At 37.0% G+C, this 20,027-nt stretch overlaps 1 protein-coding gene across 1 annotated transcript in view; it reads right to left on the reverse strand.

Annotated features, from left to right (window-relative positions):
• Positions 1 to 20,027, reverse strand: part of ECI2 (enoyl-CoA delta isomerase 2) — a 30,908-nt gene that overhangs the window by 10,528 nt on the left and 353 nt on the right. The window contains exons 2-6 of the mRNA XM_083358399.1: positions 11,183 to 11,345; positions 10,797 to 10,895; positions 7,921 to 8,103; positions 2,348 to 2,417; positions 294 to 396 (exon numbers count right to left, since the gene is read on the reverse strand). Of these exons, the coding sequence (XP_083214525.1) occupies positions 294 to 396; positions 2,348 to 2,417; positions 7,921 to 8,103; positions 10,797 to 10,895; positions 11,183 to 11,345 (618 nt within the window). The remainder of the gene's footprint in view (positions 1 to 293; positions 397 to 2,347; positions 2,418 to 7,920; positions 8,104 to 10,796; positions 10,896 to 11,182; positions 11,346 to 20,027) is intronic.

Below are 20,027 nucleotides of genomic sequence, written 5' to 3' on the forward strand. Positions count from 1 at the left end.
ACTGAGGCAGAGGCTTCTGATAAAAACTAAACAGAAGAGGATGCTCTTTCCAGTTCTGATCCGCATGCTACACTCTGTGCAATGATTTTTCTATATTAACTTTACATGCTGCAGGCATACAATTTTCATACTATTCAAGTATATAAAATGTGCTTAAAACACTAATTTCTGACAAGTCTATGCATATTTTATCTATCGAGGAGGAAGTAATTGAACTTGATAGGTCTTTTTTCTCCTTATCATCCATTGTATATATTCATTATACATTTTAACAAAATGAAACCAAATCATACTTGAGCATGGCTGCACTATTCTTTGCAGACTCTTCCATATCACCAGGTGAAACCTGGGCAAAGTTGCTCAGGTCATTTCCACTACAGTAATAGTCCCCGTTACCTATGTAGAAGCAAATTTTAAAAAAGAACGAAATTAATGTAAGTAGTCCTCACTTATTTATTTTTATTTATTTTATTTTAATTCCATTTATATCCCGCCCTTCTCTGAAGACTCAGGGCGGCTTACAAGCTTAGCAGTAGCCTTCATTCTATGTATATGCCTGCTTATTAGGGCTTTCACACACACCCCAAGCGGCATTATTACAAAGTCAGCTTAATTGCCCCCAACAATCTGGGTCCTCATTTTACCTACCTCGGAAGGATGGAAGGCTGAGTCAACCTTGAGCCTGGTGGGATGCGAACCTGCACTAATTGCAGGCAGCTGGTGTTACTTAAGGAGGCATTAGCCCACTGCTCCACCAAGGCTCACTTAATGACCACAATTTGGACCAGCAGCTCCATTGGGACCATACCCAGCTCACGTTAGTTCCTCTGTGGTCATTACGCAAATCACCCCGTGGTCGTTAAACATGAAGTCATATGAGCACAACCTGAGACATACAGATAGTCCAAAATATCCATCACAATAGCTATAAATTCTAGGACTGCTCATAAATCTGCCTTTTCAGTATCTTTGTAAATTCAAACAGTTGCTGAATGAAGACGTTACTAACAGAGGACTGCCTGTGCTTGTATTAATTCGAAAAGAGCACCCTAGGCCAAAGTAATCAATTTATTTTGAACAGGGTTCAGGATTAATTGAAGATTATGACATTTTTTATTTTATTTATTTTATTTTAATTCCATTTATATCCCGCCCTTCTCCGAAGACTCAGGGCGGCTTACAAGCTTAGCAGTAGCCTTCATTCTATGTATATGCCTGCTTGTTAGGGCTTTCACACACACCCCAAGCGGCATTATTACAAAGTCAGCTTATTGCCCCCAACAGTCTGGGTCCTCATTTTACCTACCTCGGAAGGATGGAAGGATGAGTCAACCTTGAGCCTGGTGGGATGCGAACCTACACTAATTGCAGGCAGCTGGTGTTACTTAAGGAGGCATTAGCCCACTGCTCCACCAAGGCTTTCACTGAAATCCATGGATTATTATTTTATTTTATTTTAATTTTATTTTATTTTTATTTATTTTAATCCCATTTATATCCTGCCCTTCTCCGAAGTCTCAGGGTGGCTTACAATCTAAGCACAAATCAATGTGCTTAGCAATATTAACTTTACACATTTATTTTTAATTTCACCTTTATTACTTTATAACTAACTCAATGTAATAAACATATACGATGCCCCTTCCTTGTCCTATTTTCCCCCACAACAACCCTATGAGAGATGTCGGCCGTGTGTGTCTGGGTCAGAGACACTCAGCTGGCATTCATGCGTAGCTGTTTCCAGAAATCTGTACCTAAACGGGAGCAATAATTTTGGTAGCAGTACGAAGCACTATCATTCTGAAGAATCTTAGATGCTGTTATATGTAACTATTACATCTAGAAAACATATTCTCCCCTGCGCTAACTCAAACGTGATTGAACAAGATAGCTTTTTGAATTGCTTTTAGCTCCTCCAAAGACATCCCAGTAATATCCCTGTCATCCATCCATCCGTCCATCCATCCGTTTCAGCTTTCATCAACCTTGCCAAGCAGTCAGATTGGGTGTCCATCATCCACGTGCATCACATGCTCAAAATATATGATTAGCTCTTCCTGCTTACTTGCTTTCACTCTTCTGATAGTTGTTATCGCTGAAATATCCCTACGCCTCATGATTTTGCCGGTTTCTCATTGCCTTTTCTCCTAGGATCCTCTTTAATTTTTCAGCATGCTGTCCTTCTGAAACCATCTTTAAACCTATGAAAATCCAACTATCCAACACCTTCACTTCTTTATTGTCAACTGTAAATTCACTATGCATACAGGCTGACACAATCTTGTGTGTTGCTGTTTTCCTAATTAACATTAGCACAGATTTTCACTTTCATGGTAAAAGCTAATACCTGTAAGAACAGTTAGAGAAGAATCATCTTTTGCGGCTTCCTCAAGCGCTTGCATAATTTCATGGTACATCTGCAGAAGAGAATTAACAAATGAAAATAAAATTCCCATTCTATAATTCGGAAAGTTAGAGGGAAAATGTTGATAGCTACAACTACTGAATCCCCAGATTATCAATATCAAGCAAAGACTCAAAAGAATAATTTTTTCAGATCGACTGTAGACACAGAACGTTTCCAAGCAATAAAATTGAGAATAATGAACCATACAAAATATCAAATTGTGCTTTATTTGTGTTTCAGAATAAGTAACGTTTTTCTTATATCACAGAAATGGAAAGGTAAAACATGACTTTTGCAATGAACACATGCTGTCTTTTGACTATAACATGATGCAAGCTTCTGGTATGTAGGTGACCACAGAGTCGAATTTTATCATCAGATATTTGTACAAAGGCAATAAAATATAAAGTACAACATTAATACTCAGTAAAGAAATACAATATTATCAGCTTTCGAAAAGCTCTCTTTTGTTGAAATTTATTTCTGCTATTAAAAAGGAGCACCACATATCAATTAATCAATTTCCCATTTAAGATGAAGGGAACAGACTTTTTTTTATTTCACCCAGGTTAGAGTTAACATCTAATTAACTGTAAAGCTGGATGAATACTAAATACTAAATATTGCTAAGCACATTGATTTGTGCTTTAGATTGTAAGCCACCCCTGAGTCTTCGGAGAAGGGCGGGATATAAATGGGATTAAAAAAAATGATTACATAAATTTTCAGTTCTACTGCATATTGAACATCATAGAATTATAAACTATCTGAATTGGTTAGAGATATTAGAAATCATCCAGTCAATCAATCTTTTACTACCTAAAGGTTTTTATACATAAAAAGAAAACTAATTATTATTTTATTATTTATTTATCATTTTGCTATCACAAGTGACGATGGCTTATAATGCAATAAAATAAGAATATAAAACACAGTTATCAATATAGGTAATCCTTGACTTTCAACCACAGTTGAGCCCAAAATTTATGTTGCTAAAGGAGATATTTGTTAAGCGAGTTTTGCCCCATTTAAAAACCTTTCTTGCCACAGTTGTTAAGTGAATCACTGCAGCTGTTAATTAGTAACCTGCAGCTGTTAATTAGTAACCCTTTTCATACCAAGATGTAATATTCTGATTACAAATCCTAGCTATCTAGTTATAAAAATGCTTCTATTTCTCTACTCTTAACCATATTCAAACCTCTAATCAATAATATAGCATCTCCTCTGTTAGGTCAAAGCTTCTGTTTCTTTCAATCTTATTCTAGCTTTCTTTCTTTGCCAACTAACTTTCCAAGTCAGTGCATTTGGATCATCAAATAATTCTTCCTCTATTTTTATATATATTATTTGGAACAAGAGAAATCATTTGGTTAAAATGGTTTTGGAAGAACTAGCCCGTTGATATTCATTAAACTGCCTCCCTCCTCTGCTACCCCACATTTCTAATAACAACTTTATCTTCCATTCCATCAGTTCTCCTTCCTTGTCATCCAGTATGTTCTGAAAACTTGGTTTATAAAATGTCTTTTCCTTTTCCAATATCATCGCTATATCTTCTGAGTTTTCATTTATCTGAATCTGGTCATTTGTTTCCTCCTTTGGCTCATCAGTTTTTGTGTCAGCATTCTCTAGTTTTCCTTCTATTTTCTGGGTTGCTGGTTCCTTCTCTGTAGTTGTCTTTTGAGTTTGTAGATTTGAATTAGAAAATTGTTATTTTATCTCCTTTGTGTTATTAGTAACTGTCTCACAAGCTAGAATAATTGTTTTTTGTATTAACTTCAGCATGGAGAGAATTTCTTTCTGTGTTTCATCAGTATTTTCTCGATGATATGGCAAGTTAAGGCTGCTAGAAACAGATGTTAAAGATGATGTTTTACAATTTAATGCTGAGTGTGAAACATCCATTTTATTTTATTTTTATAAGTAGCTTTTATAGATTTATCCAACTGACTGTCTGTTCCTGAATCTCCCTTAAGCAGACATAAGTAAAGTTCAAATATTTCTGTCCAATAAAAATATATCCTTTCTGTCCAGGATTGTTTAACAATCAAGATTTATAATCCAAAGTGTTTTTTAAAAATCTACAATGCAGGTCTATAAATCAGTATTTATGTTCAAAAATTTAAATTTAAATTTAAATTTAAAATGTTTATCATCTCTGCCACATAGATAAGCAGCCCCCAAGCCTGTTCTTTTTTTCTCTGAACTGTAATTCTCAATAAAAACATAGTTCTAAGGCCAGCCAAAATCCTATCTTGTTCTGGGCTTCAAGCCAGGTTTCTTTTAGGCATAAAGAAGTTGTAGTGCTGTAATTCACCACTAGATGTCATCAATGCCACTTTCTAGTTTTTAGATCCAATACTTATATTGTTAAACTTTTCAAGTCTTTTTTTTAGAAAAAAATAAATAAGCGAAATAATAAACAGCATGCTTGAATATGGGTAAGAATACTGATTTTCTCTATCCTACCTACTTTCCTGAAGAAGAAAATCTCCAAAATAAGAGATCTCCGAAGAAGGAAAGGGGGAGGGGGACTTCACTCCCTCCCTTTCAGTTGGGCGGCGACATTTACCCTTTAGAGAAAGAAAACAACTAGAAAGACATGAAAAATGAGCAAATGCTGACACCTGCTGGTGGATGAGGATTTTTTTCTTTTCTTTTTCTTTCTTCCCTTTGAACTTTTAAGCTTTCAGAAAATGCACCTGTTTAAACAAAGCTAACACAGCTGAAGCAATGAATACTTTAAAAAAGGAAACATGATGAGCGACAATTCCAAAGGACAATGACTACATAGAAATCCAGAATAATTTTGAGAGTATGAATCAACTCATTTTCAACTTAATTTCACTCCAAGAAATTTCTCAGGAAAATACAGTAGAGATGACTGAACAAGATTCTGAAGACAGAGACTCAAACCTTGTAAAACGCTCATTTCAAAAAAGAAAGTATATGATAAGCAGCAAAAATTTCAAAGGACAATGACTTTAAATTACAAGGAAATGCAGAAGAACTTTGAGAGCATGAATCAACTTATTTTCAACTTAATTTCACTTCAAGAACTTTCTCAGGAAAATATAGCAGAGATGATTAAATATAATTTTGAGGCTAGAGACTTGAAGATGGAATCATATAAAATAAAAAATTGTGATTTAATTCAATTGGGAAATATTTTAACATGTCTAAACAACTTTGAAGATAAGGAAAAGAATGAGAAAAAATTCCCTTTAGGGAAACAAATGATGCAGAAAAACATGTTGATTATAAAAGACAACGACCAGAGAAAAAAGATTAAAATGAAATATCAGGAAAGAGATGGAATTTACCAGAAAGAATACTTCAAAAAGAAACATTTGTTTCAATATGGCTAAGAAATGGGAAAATTTTGAAATATACTACTCTTAGAGGGAAATTTTTCCCTTTTCCTCTAAATTAATATAATTGTGTTTTGTTTTTGTTTTGTTTTTTTTTGTTTTTGTTTTTTCTATTCTTCTGAGTTGAATTGATTTAAACAAAAGCAAACATTTTAGCTACTTAAATGTGATGATAAGAAAAATATAAAAAATGTGTTTTGAATGAGATTTAAAGGATTAGATGATTAGAACTATTGAATGGAATGTTCAAAGTTTAAATAGATTAAATACATTCTTAGCTATGGTTAAAAAGAATGAGAAATTGAGGGAATAAATATATATTAGGGGAAATACATATTTTAATATGTTATTTTTTGTAGTCTAGTACTTAAATCCACTAACGTAAATACAGTTGAATGTTGAACTGATTGTTATTTGTAAGAACATTTAAAATTTGGAGGGAGAAATAAGCTGCTCTCCTTTCTTTTTCTTGTTTCTTTTTATTTCTTTCTATTTATTGATTGGGAAATATAAAAATATGAGAGGGTATGGAAAAAACAGAATGAAATCCACCAAGGTAAATATAGTTAAGTGTTAAAAAGACTGTCACTTGTAAAAATATTTAGAAATTGGGGGGGGGAAGAAATAAACTGAAATAAACATAGTGACAGGATTTATGATAAGGCAACTAAAACGATAAACAGGATTATTGGAACTATATATCGAATTGTTAAGCAAATAAAACTGTCTTAATGTAATGTTTTGCAAAGAAAAATACGTTGGGGAAAGGGAAAATCAAATAATTAACATATGGAATATAGATTATAGAAATTAATTGTTAAGGACTGTCTTATAAATGTTACCCAGACAACATTCTGTTTTATAATGATTTATGTTATGTTAAAAAATTCTAATAAAATATTTACCAAAAAAAAAGAGTTTTAGTAGAATGTAAATATTATTAGTTACCTAGAACTTACAGGAATGGGCATCATAAGCAAAAGAAAATCGAACAAACCCAATTGTTTTGAGTACCTGGAGTTCTAAGAACATTTGGGTGGTTGTATTAAATGGCTGCTGAGATAATATTTGTCAGTTATAGGTTACTGATTATATCAATCAATGATTTCAAGTAACCAACCCACGAGCATACTGCTGGCTGCTCCAATTAGTACCTGTAACCTAAAAGACATTGTCTAGTGAACATACAAATCTTTTTTCTTTTTATGGACAGAAAGATACACTTCCAAATAAAGGCACCATTTGTTTTGTTTTGTTTTCTTAATAATTTAAATTTAATTAATTTAATAATTTAATTTGTATACCGCCCTTCTCCCGAAGGACTCAGGGCGGTGAACAGGGCAATACATAATAAAAAACAGGATACAAAAATTAAAAAGTGATTAAACAACTATGCCCGTAGTAATTGATACATATTAAAAATTAAAACTAATTATAAAAAACCCAACCCCATCCCGTCAGACCAGGCCAGCTTGTTCAAAAAAGAAGGTTTCTTGAAAAGCTTATGGACTTATCTGTATCTCCAGACCTCTTTGCGTTTGGCAGTTTTCCATTTTTAAACGATGGGGGGGGGGTTTAATATTGTTTTAATTTATCGGTTTTAGCAATTAATTATGGGGCTTTGTAATTTAATTCTTTTTTAAATATTTGTATTACTGTTTTTTAATTGCTGTTTTATTGTTGTGAGCCGCCCTGAGTCCTTCGGGAGATAGGGCGGCATATAAGTCCCATAAATAAATAAATAAATAAATAATAAATAAAATAACTGTTTAAATATAAAAAGGGGGACAAGTAGTTATCATAATGGATGCGCGTAGCATTCTTGGTGAAATTTTGTAGATCCCAGGTGAATACAAAGCAACATACACGTGTACCTGATTCAGGAGGGAAAAAAGATCCGAAACAGATGAAGAAAAGAGAAGATAGGGAAAGAATCCGAAGAGAGTGCTGGGGCAATTTTCCCTCAGATGTCTGGGGTGACTAGTAAACCTACACAGATAGCATTTTGTGAAATTATTTAAATCATTTAAAATTCATATTTTAAATGATCCATAGATGGGTGTTGTTGTTTTTTTGAAAAATTGCTTCCCTTCTCTGTTTTTATTTGCTCCCCCAAACTACAAAATCTACAAGCTTTACCTTGATACTGATAGCATTTTTCTTCTTTGGCCGGTTTAACATGATCTTTGTGATGTTGTCTTTAGTAGTAACCTCAAGTGTCTCATAGATGGATTTGCTACCAGGGGGAATTTCACTGACTGGAGAAGTTTCTGCAGGAACCAAACTCGATGCAAGCTCAATGTAGCTCTGCCTGGCATTGTCCTGTAATGAGAAGTCAGTAGTTAAAATAGAATATATAAATATTCAGCGTGATGCATCCGGCTCGCGGTTCAGCAATTTGACACCCCTGATATAAATGATATCAAGATAGAAAATGTAAACCCATTACTTGGTGTTGCTATTAATCGATTAGTCATCCTGACTGCTGTTTATACTTATTTATTTTGTAGAGCAGGAGTGTCAAACTCAATTTCATTGAGGGCCACATCAGCACTGTGGTTGCCGTCGGGGGGCCAGGTGGGTATGGCCAGGGTGGGCACAGCCTACTGGGTGGGCGTGGCTGGAGTGTGTATGGCCTACTGGGTGGGCATGGCCAGCTCTACATCATTGGCATCAAGGGTGCCTATGGGGGCCTGGGCAGGAGTGGGACAGATCTGGGGGTCTGGCAGAAGGAGGGTCTCTGGGCCAGGGCCAAGGCAGTGGGGGCCATTCCCTCACTGTTTCCAGGATGGCTTCGGGGGCCACACAAAACCACTTTGTGGGCCGGATCCGGCCCCCGGGCCTTGTGTTTGACATGTCTGTTGTAGAGATTTCTATTCTTTTTGTGCTTTTTAAATTGTTTAAACTGTTTTATAATTTTAGAACTGTAAGCTGCCAGAGTCCCTTGGTTGCATGGGCCAGCTATAGAGGTTGAATAAATAAAATGAATAAAAATAAACAAAGTGAAGGATTCAAAATTAAAATGCCACATTTTATCTTCAACCTTTTAAATGTCAAAAAAGTACAAATCTATTTGCTGTGTTTTTAATTTTTTTATTAATTTATCTTTGGAAAATTCTTTGTTGGTATATGTTGAATGCTATTATTTCTATGGCTTTTTCAGAATTAGAATACAAATACTTTAAATTATTTTAAAATACGTGCAATGTTATTAAAAATACAATTTGCACTGATCATAATGAAACAATTAAAACAGGTATTTGACATGGTATAGCAAAATTGAGCATTTTAACATCCTATTAATTTCAGTGGCAAATTTCAACATTTCTTCTTCTCTACAATATTATGAATTCCTAGTAGTTGTGGAGCTACTAAATGGAATTATTTACTCTCAGTATGTGCCATGGAATTGATGTTTTTTAATTTATTATTTATTACATTTTGAATTTGACTTTGAGCTGAGTACTTTTTTACTAATAATTCTACACAGTGGTTTACATTCCTGAAGAAAGTGCATATTACCAATAGATAAAAAAGGTAAAGGTTCCCCCGCACATGCGTGCTAGTCGTTTCCGACTCTAGAGGCCGGTGCTCATCTCCGTTTCAAAGCCGAAGAGCCAGCGTTTGTCCGAGGACGTCTCTGTGGTCATGTGGCCGGCATGACTAGATGCCAAAGGCGCACGGAACGCTGTTACCTTCCCATCGTAGTGGTCACTATTTTTCTACTTGTATTTTTTACGTGCTTTCAAACTGCTAGGTTAGCAGAAGCTGGGACGAGTAACTGTTATGAGGCACTTGGGATTCGACCCGCCAAACTGCCGACCTTCTGATCGATAAGCTCAACATCCTAACCCACTGAGCCACTGCGTCCCCTACTTACCAATAGATGCTGCAATGAAAATTGGGGGGTGGGGGCTATTCTGAGGGCATACGGTGACATCAAATTCTCCCTCTACCTGTTTGCAGCATAATTATACCACAGTCCCAGGATACCTCAAAGTATTATGTGCTAGTACTTAAGACAGCAGAAAAATATGCTGGCATAAAATTTGCTACCTTGTTTATTATTTATTTACTTGATTTTATCCTGACTTTATTACTTTATAAATAATTCAAAGCAGTGAAAATATCTAATATTCCTTCCTCCTCCTATTTTCCCCAAAACAACCCTGTGAGGTAAGTTGGGTTGAGAGAGAGAGAGTGACTGGCTCAAAATCACCGTCAAATGTAATTTATAGTACAAAAACAATCAACAAATGTTCCTGAAACAGAACACTCGCCATCTCATAAGTGGACTGCTCTAATGTGCTCTACACCGAATTCCCCTTGAAGACCACTTGGAAATTACAGAAAAACTGCACGCTGTCTTTTGATGTGCAATACAGATGAATCCTTCATCAAGAAATACTCTAGATTAATTTTGTTTCTAACTTAACAGAATTCATTCACTTTAGATCAGTTATGAATCTTCGTTACTTATGAAAGATCTTACAATACTACCTTGAATAAAACAAGACGTTCCTTCCCCCCCCCTCCGGTGGTGGTCTTTTTATTAAAGGCGCCATAGAAATTAACGTTTTCCTTTTGCTTCCTGTAATTTTGCATTTTTTATAACAACTAACAATGTGTGTTCCATGGACATCTTCATATAAAAATATATGAAATAATGTAAATGGTATTTATAATATTTTCCAAGATTATTAAACAAAATATTTAAAATGGGATTTCTCCACAACTTTTGATATCGAGTAAAAAAAACTTGTACCAGAGAAAGCTATTTTAAAATTTAAGACTAAAATCTTGAAGCCACATACATAATTCATCATTTGCATAATTAAGTAACTGATGTAGCAATATCATCGGCATCTATTTATACTATTTGCAATCATGCAGATTACATATCTCAAATTATGTAACTTACATTATTATATTAATATGGATATAATGGATATTTGGTTTTAAAGGACTTCCCCCACCCAAAGTGTTAAACCAAGGTTTTTGAGAAGTATGCTTACCTGTGTCATACTGCCAAGTGAGTTCCAAGCATCCCATTTGGCTTTGTTGACAAAATCTAACATACCTGGTTTGGGAACATTACATGGGCCCACAGTAGCCTGTGTTAAAACAAATCAAGTTTAAAATAGTTAGATAATGATCAAGTGAAACTAAAACTGCAACTAGACTAGAAAGTATAAATTAATATTTATTTTTATTCAAATTATGTCTATTCTAAAACTAATATGAAACCTTCTGCTATATTTCAGGAAAAATTATCAAAAGTATAAAAATGTGTGTGTGTGTGTGTGTGTGTGTGTGTGTGTGTGTGTGAGAGAGAGAGAGAGAGAGAGAGAGAGATTCCAAAAACAAATTCACACATTTAAGAAGGTAAATGGTTGAATACCTGTTTATACAATCCATAAAGCTTCAACTTAATGTTATCGCTTGGCTCATCTTGCAAAAGATTCACCTGCTCTTTGGCTTTCTCAAAATCTTCCTGACTAAATTGCATGGTAGAATTAGTTGTATGTAATTGCAGCACAGGAAAATGAACACCATGCACTTTACTGTGAAAAGAAAAAAAGGAAAAAAATAAGACAAATAATAAATAAAATAAAATAAAAACTGAATGACTTGTCACATGCTCAAAATAATAATAATAATAATAATAATAATAATAATAATAATAATAATAATAATAATAATAATAATGATGATGATGATGATGATGATGATGATGATGATGGAAGTGACCTTGGAGGTCATCTAGTCCAACCCCCTGCTCAGGCAGGAAACCTTATACCATTTCAGGCAAATGGCTGTCCAGTCTCTTCTTAAAAACCTCCAGTGTTGGAGCATTCACCACCTCTGGAGGCAGGTTGTTGCACTGGTTAATTGTTCTGTCAGGAAGTTTCTCCTTAGTTCTAGGTTGCTTCTCTCCTTGACTAGTTTCCATCTGTTGCTTCTTGTCCTGCTTTCAGGTGCTTTGGAGAATAGCCTGACTCCCTCTTCTTTGTGGCAGCCCCTGAGATATTGGAACACTGCTATCATGTCACCCCACACCCTTCTCTTCATTAAACTACACATACCCAATGCCAGCAACCGTTCCCTATATGTTTTAGCCTCCAGCCCCCTAATCATCTTTGTTGCTCTTCTCTGTACCCTTTCTAGAGTCTCGACATCTTTTTTACATCGTGGTGACCAAAACTGGATGCAGTATTCCAGGTGTGGCCTTACCAAAGCATTGTAAAGTGGTATTAGTACTTCACTTGATCTTGATTCTATCCCTCTGTTAATGCAGCCTAGCACTGTGTTGGCTTTTTTGGCAGCTGCAGCACACTGCTGGCTCATATTGAAGTGATTGCCTACTAAGACTCCGAGATCCCTCTCACAGTTACTACTATTGAGCAAGGTACCACCTATACTATACCTATGCATTTGATTTTTTCCTGCCTAAATGTAGAACCTTACTTTTTTCACCATTGAATTTCATTTTGTTAGATAATGCCCAGTGTTCGAGTCTGTCCAGATCCTTCTGTATCTTAAGCCTATCTTCTGGAGTATTGGCTATTCCTGCCAGCTTGGTGCCGTCTGCAAATTTGATGAGTTCCCCATCTATCCCCTCATCCAAGTTGTTAATGAAGATATTGAAGAGCACTGGGCCCAGAACAGAGCCCTGGGGCACCCCACTACACACTTCCTTCCATGTAGATGCGGTTCCATTGAGGACCACATGCTGAGTACGGCCGGTCAGCCAGCTACGAATCCATCTGGTGGTAATGCTGTCTAACCCACATTTTTATATCTTATCAAGTAGTAGGTTGTGATCTATTTTTATCAAATGCCTTACTGAAGTCCAAGTAAATTATATCTACAGCATTCCTCTGGTCCACTAGTTTTGTTACTTGGTCAAAGAATGTAATAAGATTTGTCTGGCATGATCTGTTTTTGACAAACCCATGTTGACTTTTAGTGATGACTTTGTTTGCATCAAGGTGTTCGCTGATTTGTTGTTTGATTATCTTTTCCAGAATCTTCCCAGGTATTGAGGTCAGGCTGATAGGTCTGTAGTTTCCTGGATCTATTTTTTTCCCTTTTTTGAAGATGGGAACTACATCAGCTCTCTTCCAGTCCTCTGGTAGTTCCCCAGTGCTCCAGGATCTTTGAAAAATATAGTTCAGTGGTTCTGAGATCATGTCTGCCAGTTCCTTGAGAACCTTGGGGTGTAATCCACCTGGTCCTGGTGATTTGAACTCGTCTAGGCTGGACAGGTGCTCACGTACCATTTTCTTGCCTATCTTAACTTGTGTTTCTATTCTGTTTTTTATGGCACTGGTTTGGGTAGGTTGGACTGTTTTTTCCCTTTGTGTAAAGACAGATGCAAAAAATGAATTAAATAGTTCTGCTTTCTCCCTATTGCTTGTCACCTTCTTGCCACTTTCCCCCACTAATGGACCAATCATTAACTTTTTTCTTGTTTTTTATATGTTGAAAGAAGCATTTTTTGTTATTTTTGACTTTGGTCGCAAGCCTTAGTTCATTTTGAGCCTTAGCTTTCCTCACTTCATCTTTGCAGGCACGGGCTATTTGCTGATATTCTGACTTAGTTATGTGCCCCTCTTTCCAATTCTTATACTTGTCCTTTTTATCTTTCAATTTATCAGAGAGTTCTTTATGCAGCCATGCTGGTTTCTTTTGAGAGCTGTTATTTTTCTTCTTTGTTGGTATTGTACTAGACTGGGCCTTTATTATCTCACTTTTCAAAATTTCCCAAGCTTCTTGAGTTGTTTTCCCCTTTAGGATTCTCATCCATGGAATTCTTCCCATGGTCTCTCTAAGTTTGTTGAAATTAGCTCTTTTAGACTCTAGTTTGGCTGTGTTCTATTGCTTGTGCCTCCAGAATGTTGAATTCCAATATTGCATGATCACTTCCCCCCAAAGTTCCTGTGGCTTCGACACCTTTTATCATTTCATCTCTGTTAGTGAGAATTAAATCCAATATGGCTAATCCCCTAGTTCCCTTCTCTACCTTTTGGGAGAGAAAGTTGTCTGCTAGGTTTGACAGGAATCTGTTTGATCTTCCACTTGGTGCAGAGTTTGTCTCCCAGTTGATATCAGGGTAATTAAAGTCCCCCATTACTATTCTGATGTGCTTCATTCACAGTCCCAAAGATCAATTTACTACAAAGAAGTAATAAAACTCATTAAGTTGGTTCTTATTCATTCTTCTGTTAAACATTATGCTGTGAACATCACTGCGATGCTACTAAAAAGAATCTGGACACTGTAAGGTTTAAAAATCAACCACAAATAGAACACAACTTACTTGGCTTTCGAAAGCAAAGGACAAAACTATTTCTTCTCCTACCTGATGTTACATATCTCTAGCTAGCTATTCACATACACAAACAGCGCTATATGTATATGCTCACATATGTGTTGTGTAATCACTAGTTATACAGAAGGCAGCAATGTTTGACTCTTTTCATACATTGGCAGGAAAGTCTCTAGAGTCAAAAATAATGCAAGTATTATGGTTTGTCATTAAACAACCTTGTTTAATAATAAACAAAGAAACAGTGCAAAACAATGTTTCATGAGAAACATCTGGGAAACAGGACTTTGGCTGCTTGGATAGCAGCGTTACTCATTAATCAGAATGCCAAATTTAGTTATATTGGAGTAATAAGTTGTAATATTTGTAAGCTCATATCTAGGATAATGTACTCTAAGACAAGGCTTTTCAACCTTTTCACAGATTGCACCACTTTTAGGACATGACAATATTTGAGTACCACCAGTGCTTAGCAAGGTGTCAAAAGCTTGATGACTAAAAAAAGGGGGGGGGGGATTTTGGGTTTTACTGATTGTATTCATTTGTTGTTATAGAAATGGCTAGTTTATAATGTTATAGAAAAGTAAAAAGTTGAGATTCAATGTTAATGCTTCCTTCTACTGCAACAGAGGAAATCTGTTCTTTTTCCCTTCTCCCCCTCATTTTTCCCCTCTTTTCCTCCCCACTGTGTCCTACTGTGCTTTTGTATTTTTGTATTTTATTCTATAATTAGATTATTCTATAATCTAATACAATATTGCAAACTGTAGAATTTTTTTTAAAAAGTACCAGTTTTAATTTCTTTGGTTCCTTTGCTGAATCATTTTCCCTTTGCACTGACAAATTTATCCATGTTTATTAATATGCACCACTTCCAGCTAGTTCAGGGGTCTTCAAACCTGGCACTTTTAAGACTTGTGCACTTCAACTCCCAGAATTCCTCAGCCCTCATGGCTGGTTGAAGAGTTCTGGGAGTTGAAGTCCGCAGGCTTTAAAGTTGCTAACTTTGTAGACTCCTGAGCTAGCTGGTCCCTTCTGAGCTCTTTCACAGTGTAGTAAGAATGCGCGCGCACACACACACACACACACACACACACCAATCCGTTCCCTCTACTCTTAAAGACACAGGAATCAAGTGCAAAGCAATAAAGAAACACAAACTCCATTTTTTTTTCTTTTTAAGCTGCCCCAGGCTGTCACAATGTTGCAATCCGAGACTGAAAGGCTCTACCAATTGCGAAAAGCTTTAAATTAAGCCTTTTTATTCAAAGAAAACTTTCTAAAAGCCAGACTCAATTAAAAAGGATTAAACCTTTCCTGTTGTCCTTTTTCCCTTCCCCCACCCAAACAACCTCCTCTTATAGCTTCTCCTCTCCTCCTCCCCCCCTTTTTTTTCTTCAGTTCACATCCAGTTCCCAGCTGCTTCGGGAAGCACCAATCAGCTGGAGCCCTGCCAGCTCTTAGGGCTTCTGCCAAACCCAACAGTCATGCAGCTGCAGCTGCCTCTCCCTCAGGCTTGGCTTGCTTAGGCTCATTCCCCTCCCCTACTACACTTGGCTGGCAGTTGCATACCACCTGCCACATGGCAAAGTACCACAGGTGGTACGTGTACCACCGGTTGAAAAGCCCTGCTCTAAGAAGCTCTCCCAAACCTGCCCCACTCCTACTTCCTTTTTCTTTTCTCTCTTTTGTGAATAGGGGAAAGGAGAGGCTTACTACTACACAGTTGTCAGTATCTTGATTTTGCCCATCAGTTTCCCTAGTGACCTAGTCCTTACACATTCAGGCATTATAAATTGGGTTGAAATTATTAAGGCAAAGCACAGAGTTGAGCCATGCCTCTAAATTAGCCTGTCTCAGGTCACCAGTGCCGAGGAATTTTTATTCTTGTAATATGTTTTTGCAATAGATATGTAGGATTTCTCTTCTTTGCTTTCATCCATAGTTGGTTACCTTGTCTCTTCACCTCATTTCCTTCTAGTTTCCTCTCCTTTCATTCCCAGAACTATCTCTACCCCAGACCGCATCTCCAAAACTCTCCCTCCTCTTTTCTTTTACTAATTTTGTTGGGTGACACAAATGAAAATGCCAAACTACAGTGTGACCTGCATGTTTCATAGCGCTCAGGCATGTACCAGTTGTTTAAATTGCCAGAAACATACAGGGCAAAAGCTAACAGCTCAAAGGTTTCCACCAACAATCACTATGGAATATTTTATAAATATACAAGTGGACTTTGCCCAATGCTATACTAATGGTCTCTGGACACCAAATCAGGTATCTCAACTGCAAGACCTCTCCAACCAGAGGTGAAAAGGCTTTATCTGTGCATTGATATTTACCTAGCTAGCAGCTCCATACAGAAATTGAAAAGTACGGGTGGAAAGGATTGAACTCTACTGTAGTCATAAAATAGCAAGGTGGACTTATTTCCTCTTCACCCACTATCACAGACTGTTATCAGTTGCCTAGGAAGGGGGTACCAGTGCTGCATGGTGACCATACTCCAAATCTTTATATACAGAAGGTTACCATGGTCAGCATAACTAAAGATCAGGACAATCACTCTTCCATCCTAGTTTTGCCCAAGATCATCTGAGTTCCCTGCCACACTGCTGAATGTGATAAATTTGTCCCATATTAAATTACTTGTATTTACTTGTTTTTGCTAGCTTTTGCCACATCTGCAAAATTTTTATATAAGCTGTATATCTTTGACACTGTGCCAAAGCTATGGCACAGGGGGGAAAATTCAGGTTGAGGTCAAGAAAAATGTTTAGCGAAAGCCAGGAGTAGCAAATCTGAACAACTTTAAGAAGGTAGCCAATTTTCCAGCCCAAGAGGCTCGCTCTGAGTTCCCTTTATTGTCACACTAGAAATTGTTAGGTTTTAACAAAACAATGAAAGGGCAAAAGATTTTTGTTTCGTCAAGCTGCAGCCAATTCAACTGAACTTTCTGGATACCATAATTTTTTTCATATGCGAAACAAAAGAGATACCCAGTTTGTAGCCCTCAAATTATGCTAACAGCTGACTTGGCTGAACAGTATAAAAAGAACACATCATACTATATATGTTCACACCTTAATCACAGTGCACGTAAAATTATGTACGAATATATACCTAATGATTGCATAAGAATCAATTTACATCTAGTGCATAACTTGCACAAGAGTTTATAGTATTACATGTCTCCATAGGAACTGGTTCAGAAACCAGTTCAGATATCTATTTTGTGATTGTAAAATATACGCTAGCTGCAATCTGTATATCAATACAGATTCTATGCAGATATGCACATTGATATATTTAAATGACTGAGTGGACAACCCTACATATGGCTAGGTCAGTATTGTTGTTGTTAGCTGCGAAGTCGTGTCCGACCCATCGCGACCCTATGGACAACGTTCCTCCAGGTCTTCCTGTCCTCTACTGGAGTCCATTTAAGTTCACGCCTACTGCTTCAGTGACTCCATCCAGCCACCTCATTCTCTGTCGTCCCCTTCTTCTATTGCCCTCAATCTTTCCCAGCATTAGGCTCTTCTCCAGTGAGTCCTTCCTTCTCATTAGGTGGCCAAAGTATTTGAGTTTTAGCTTCAGGATCTGGCCGCCTAAAGAGCAGTCAGGGTTGATCTCTAGGACTGACCTGTTTGATCGCCTTGCAGTCCAAGGGACTCGCAGGAGTCTTCTCCAGCACCGTAGTTCAAAGGCCTCAATTCTTTGGCGCTCAGCCTTTTTTATGGTCCAGCTTTCACTGACATACATTGCAACTGGGAAGACCATAGCCTTGACTATACGCACGTTTGTTGACAGGGTGATGTCTCTGCTTTTTAGTGTGCTGTCTAGATTTGCCATTGCTTTCCTCCCGAGGAGCAAGCGTCTTTTAATTTCTTGGCTACAGTCCCCATCTGCAGTGATCCCAGGAAAATAAAATCTGTCACTACCTCCATTTCTTCCCCATCTATTTGCCAGGAACTGAGAGGGCTGGATGCCATGATCTTTGTTTTCTTAATGTTTAGTTTCAACCCAAGTTTTGTACTCTCCTTCTTCACCCACAACAAGAGGCTCTTTAGTTCTTCTTCACTTTCTGCCATTAGAGTGGTATCATCTGCATATCTTAGGTTGTTTATATTTCTTCCGGCAATCTTAATTCCAACTTTTCATTCCTCTAACTCTGTCTTTCTCATGATGTGCTCTGCATATAAGTTAAATAGGCAGGGCGATATACAGCCTTGCCGGACTCCTTTCCCAATTTTGAACCAATCAGTGGTTCCATGTCCAGTTCTCACTGTTGCTTCTTGGCCCACATATAGGTTTCTCAAGAGACAAATAAGATGGTCTGGTACACCCATCTCTTTAAAAACTTGCCAGTTTGTTATGATCCATGCAATCAAAGGCTTTAGCATAGTCGATGAAGCAGAAGTAGATGTTTTTCTGGAACTCTCTAGCTTTCTCCATGATCCAGCATATGTTGGCAATTTGATCTCTAGTTCCTCTGCCTCTTCGAAATCCTGCCTGTACTTCTGGTAGTTCTCGATCCACATACTGCTGGAGTCTAGCTTGTAGGATTTTAAGCATAACTTTACTAGCATGAGAAATGAGTGCAATGGTGTGATAGTTTGAACATTCTTTGGCACTGCCTTTCTTTGGAATTGGAACGTAAACTGATCTTTTCAGTATACTTCCACATTTATGAGATTTCAAGCATGTACAATATAAACCCATGGCCAGTCTATAATCCAGAAATAGTGTTGTAAAAACTGCAAAATTGTCCCTGGAATATACAGTATGCATAGATGGAACAAAGATAAGTCACTTAATGCTTCATATTTAGTACAGTACGCCCACCAGGAACATACTGTAATTCTAACAGAATGGCCATCTAAAGTACACCGTGTTATTTACTGTTTCACAGCAAGATGTATTTTATTTATCTGACTGTATGCCCTCTATGAAAAGAGATTACTGTATTTTGTTTCTATCGGTTTGCATGGTGTACCATGCAGACAATAAGGCACCTCATCCTAAAGTGGACAAATATAGCTTTCACAACAGGACTGAAAATCAGGCTCTGACTGACTTAACTACTCAGGAGCACGGCTGAGATCAAATTTTCAAACATGCACTGTCAAATAAGTAATAAGAGATAATTTTTGATCCCTGGATGTATTTGTAGGTTCATTGCAATACAGCAGCCAAAAACTGATGGGAGAAAAAGACGAGATTTTAAAGTAAAGAATGAACTATTCCTGAATCTCATCTTTCTATTGCCCCTTTTGCTTCGACAGAGCTAAACTGGTCCAGGGTAACAATATCACCAAATGTTTCAGTGTGGTGAAATACTAACACTTGAGTAGAGTCCAAGAAGATCTGGATTCTACAATTCCACACTCTAAAACACATATTTAGTACATATACACCTGACCGGAAAACTTTCCAACAGGCAACCATACTTTAAATCAGGGGTCTTCAAACTTGGCCCTTTTATGACTTGTGGACTTCAACTTCCAGAATTCCTCAGCTAGGCACGCTGGCTGAGGAATTCTGGGAGTTGAAGTCCATAAGTCATAAAAGGGCCAAGTTTGAAGACCCATGCTTTAAATAGTGAAAATCTCAAAGAGTCTCACATTAAATCTCTGGAATACGCAGAAGCAGTGCAACTGTTAGCGCTGTTTTTGGCTTGTCTTATCTACCAATACAAATAAGTAACCCCCCTACTCGTCCCTATGAGTTACTTTTAAGCCATCTCTTAAAAACACCCTTCCGGCATCCAGCAGAACTTCTCCCCCTTTACTCCACCGTATTATGGAAAGTAAAAATGACAGCACCTGCAAAGGGAAACATGTACTTGCAGGCAAGCACTAAAATCCGACATCTTAAAAAAAACCAAGGAAGCTGGCGGCGATCAGCATTG

Source organism: Vipera ursinii (genome assembly GCF_947247035.1).
Source record: "Vipera ursinii genome assembly, chromosome: 3".
Taxonomy (NCBI): domain Eukaryota; kingdom Metazoa; phylum Chordata; class Lepidosauria; order Squamata; family Viperidae; genus Vipera; species Vipera ursinii.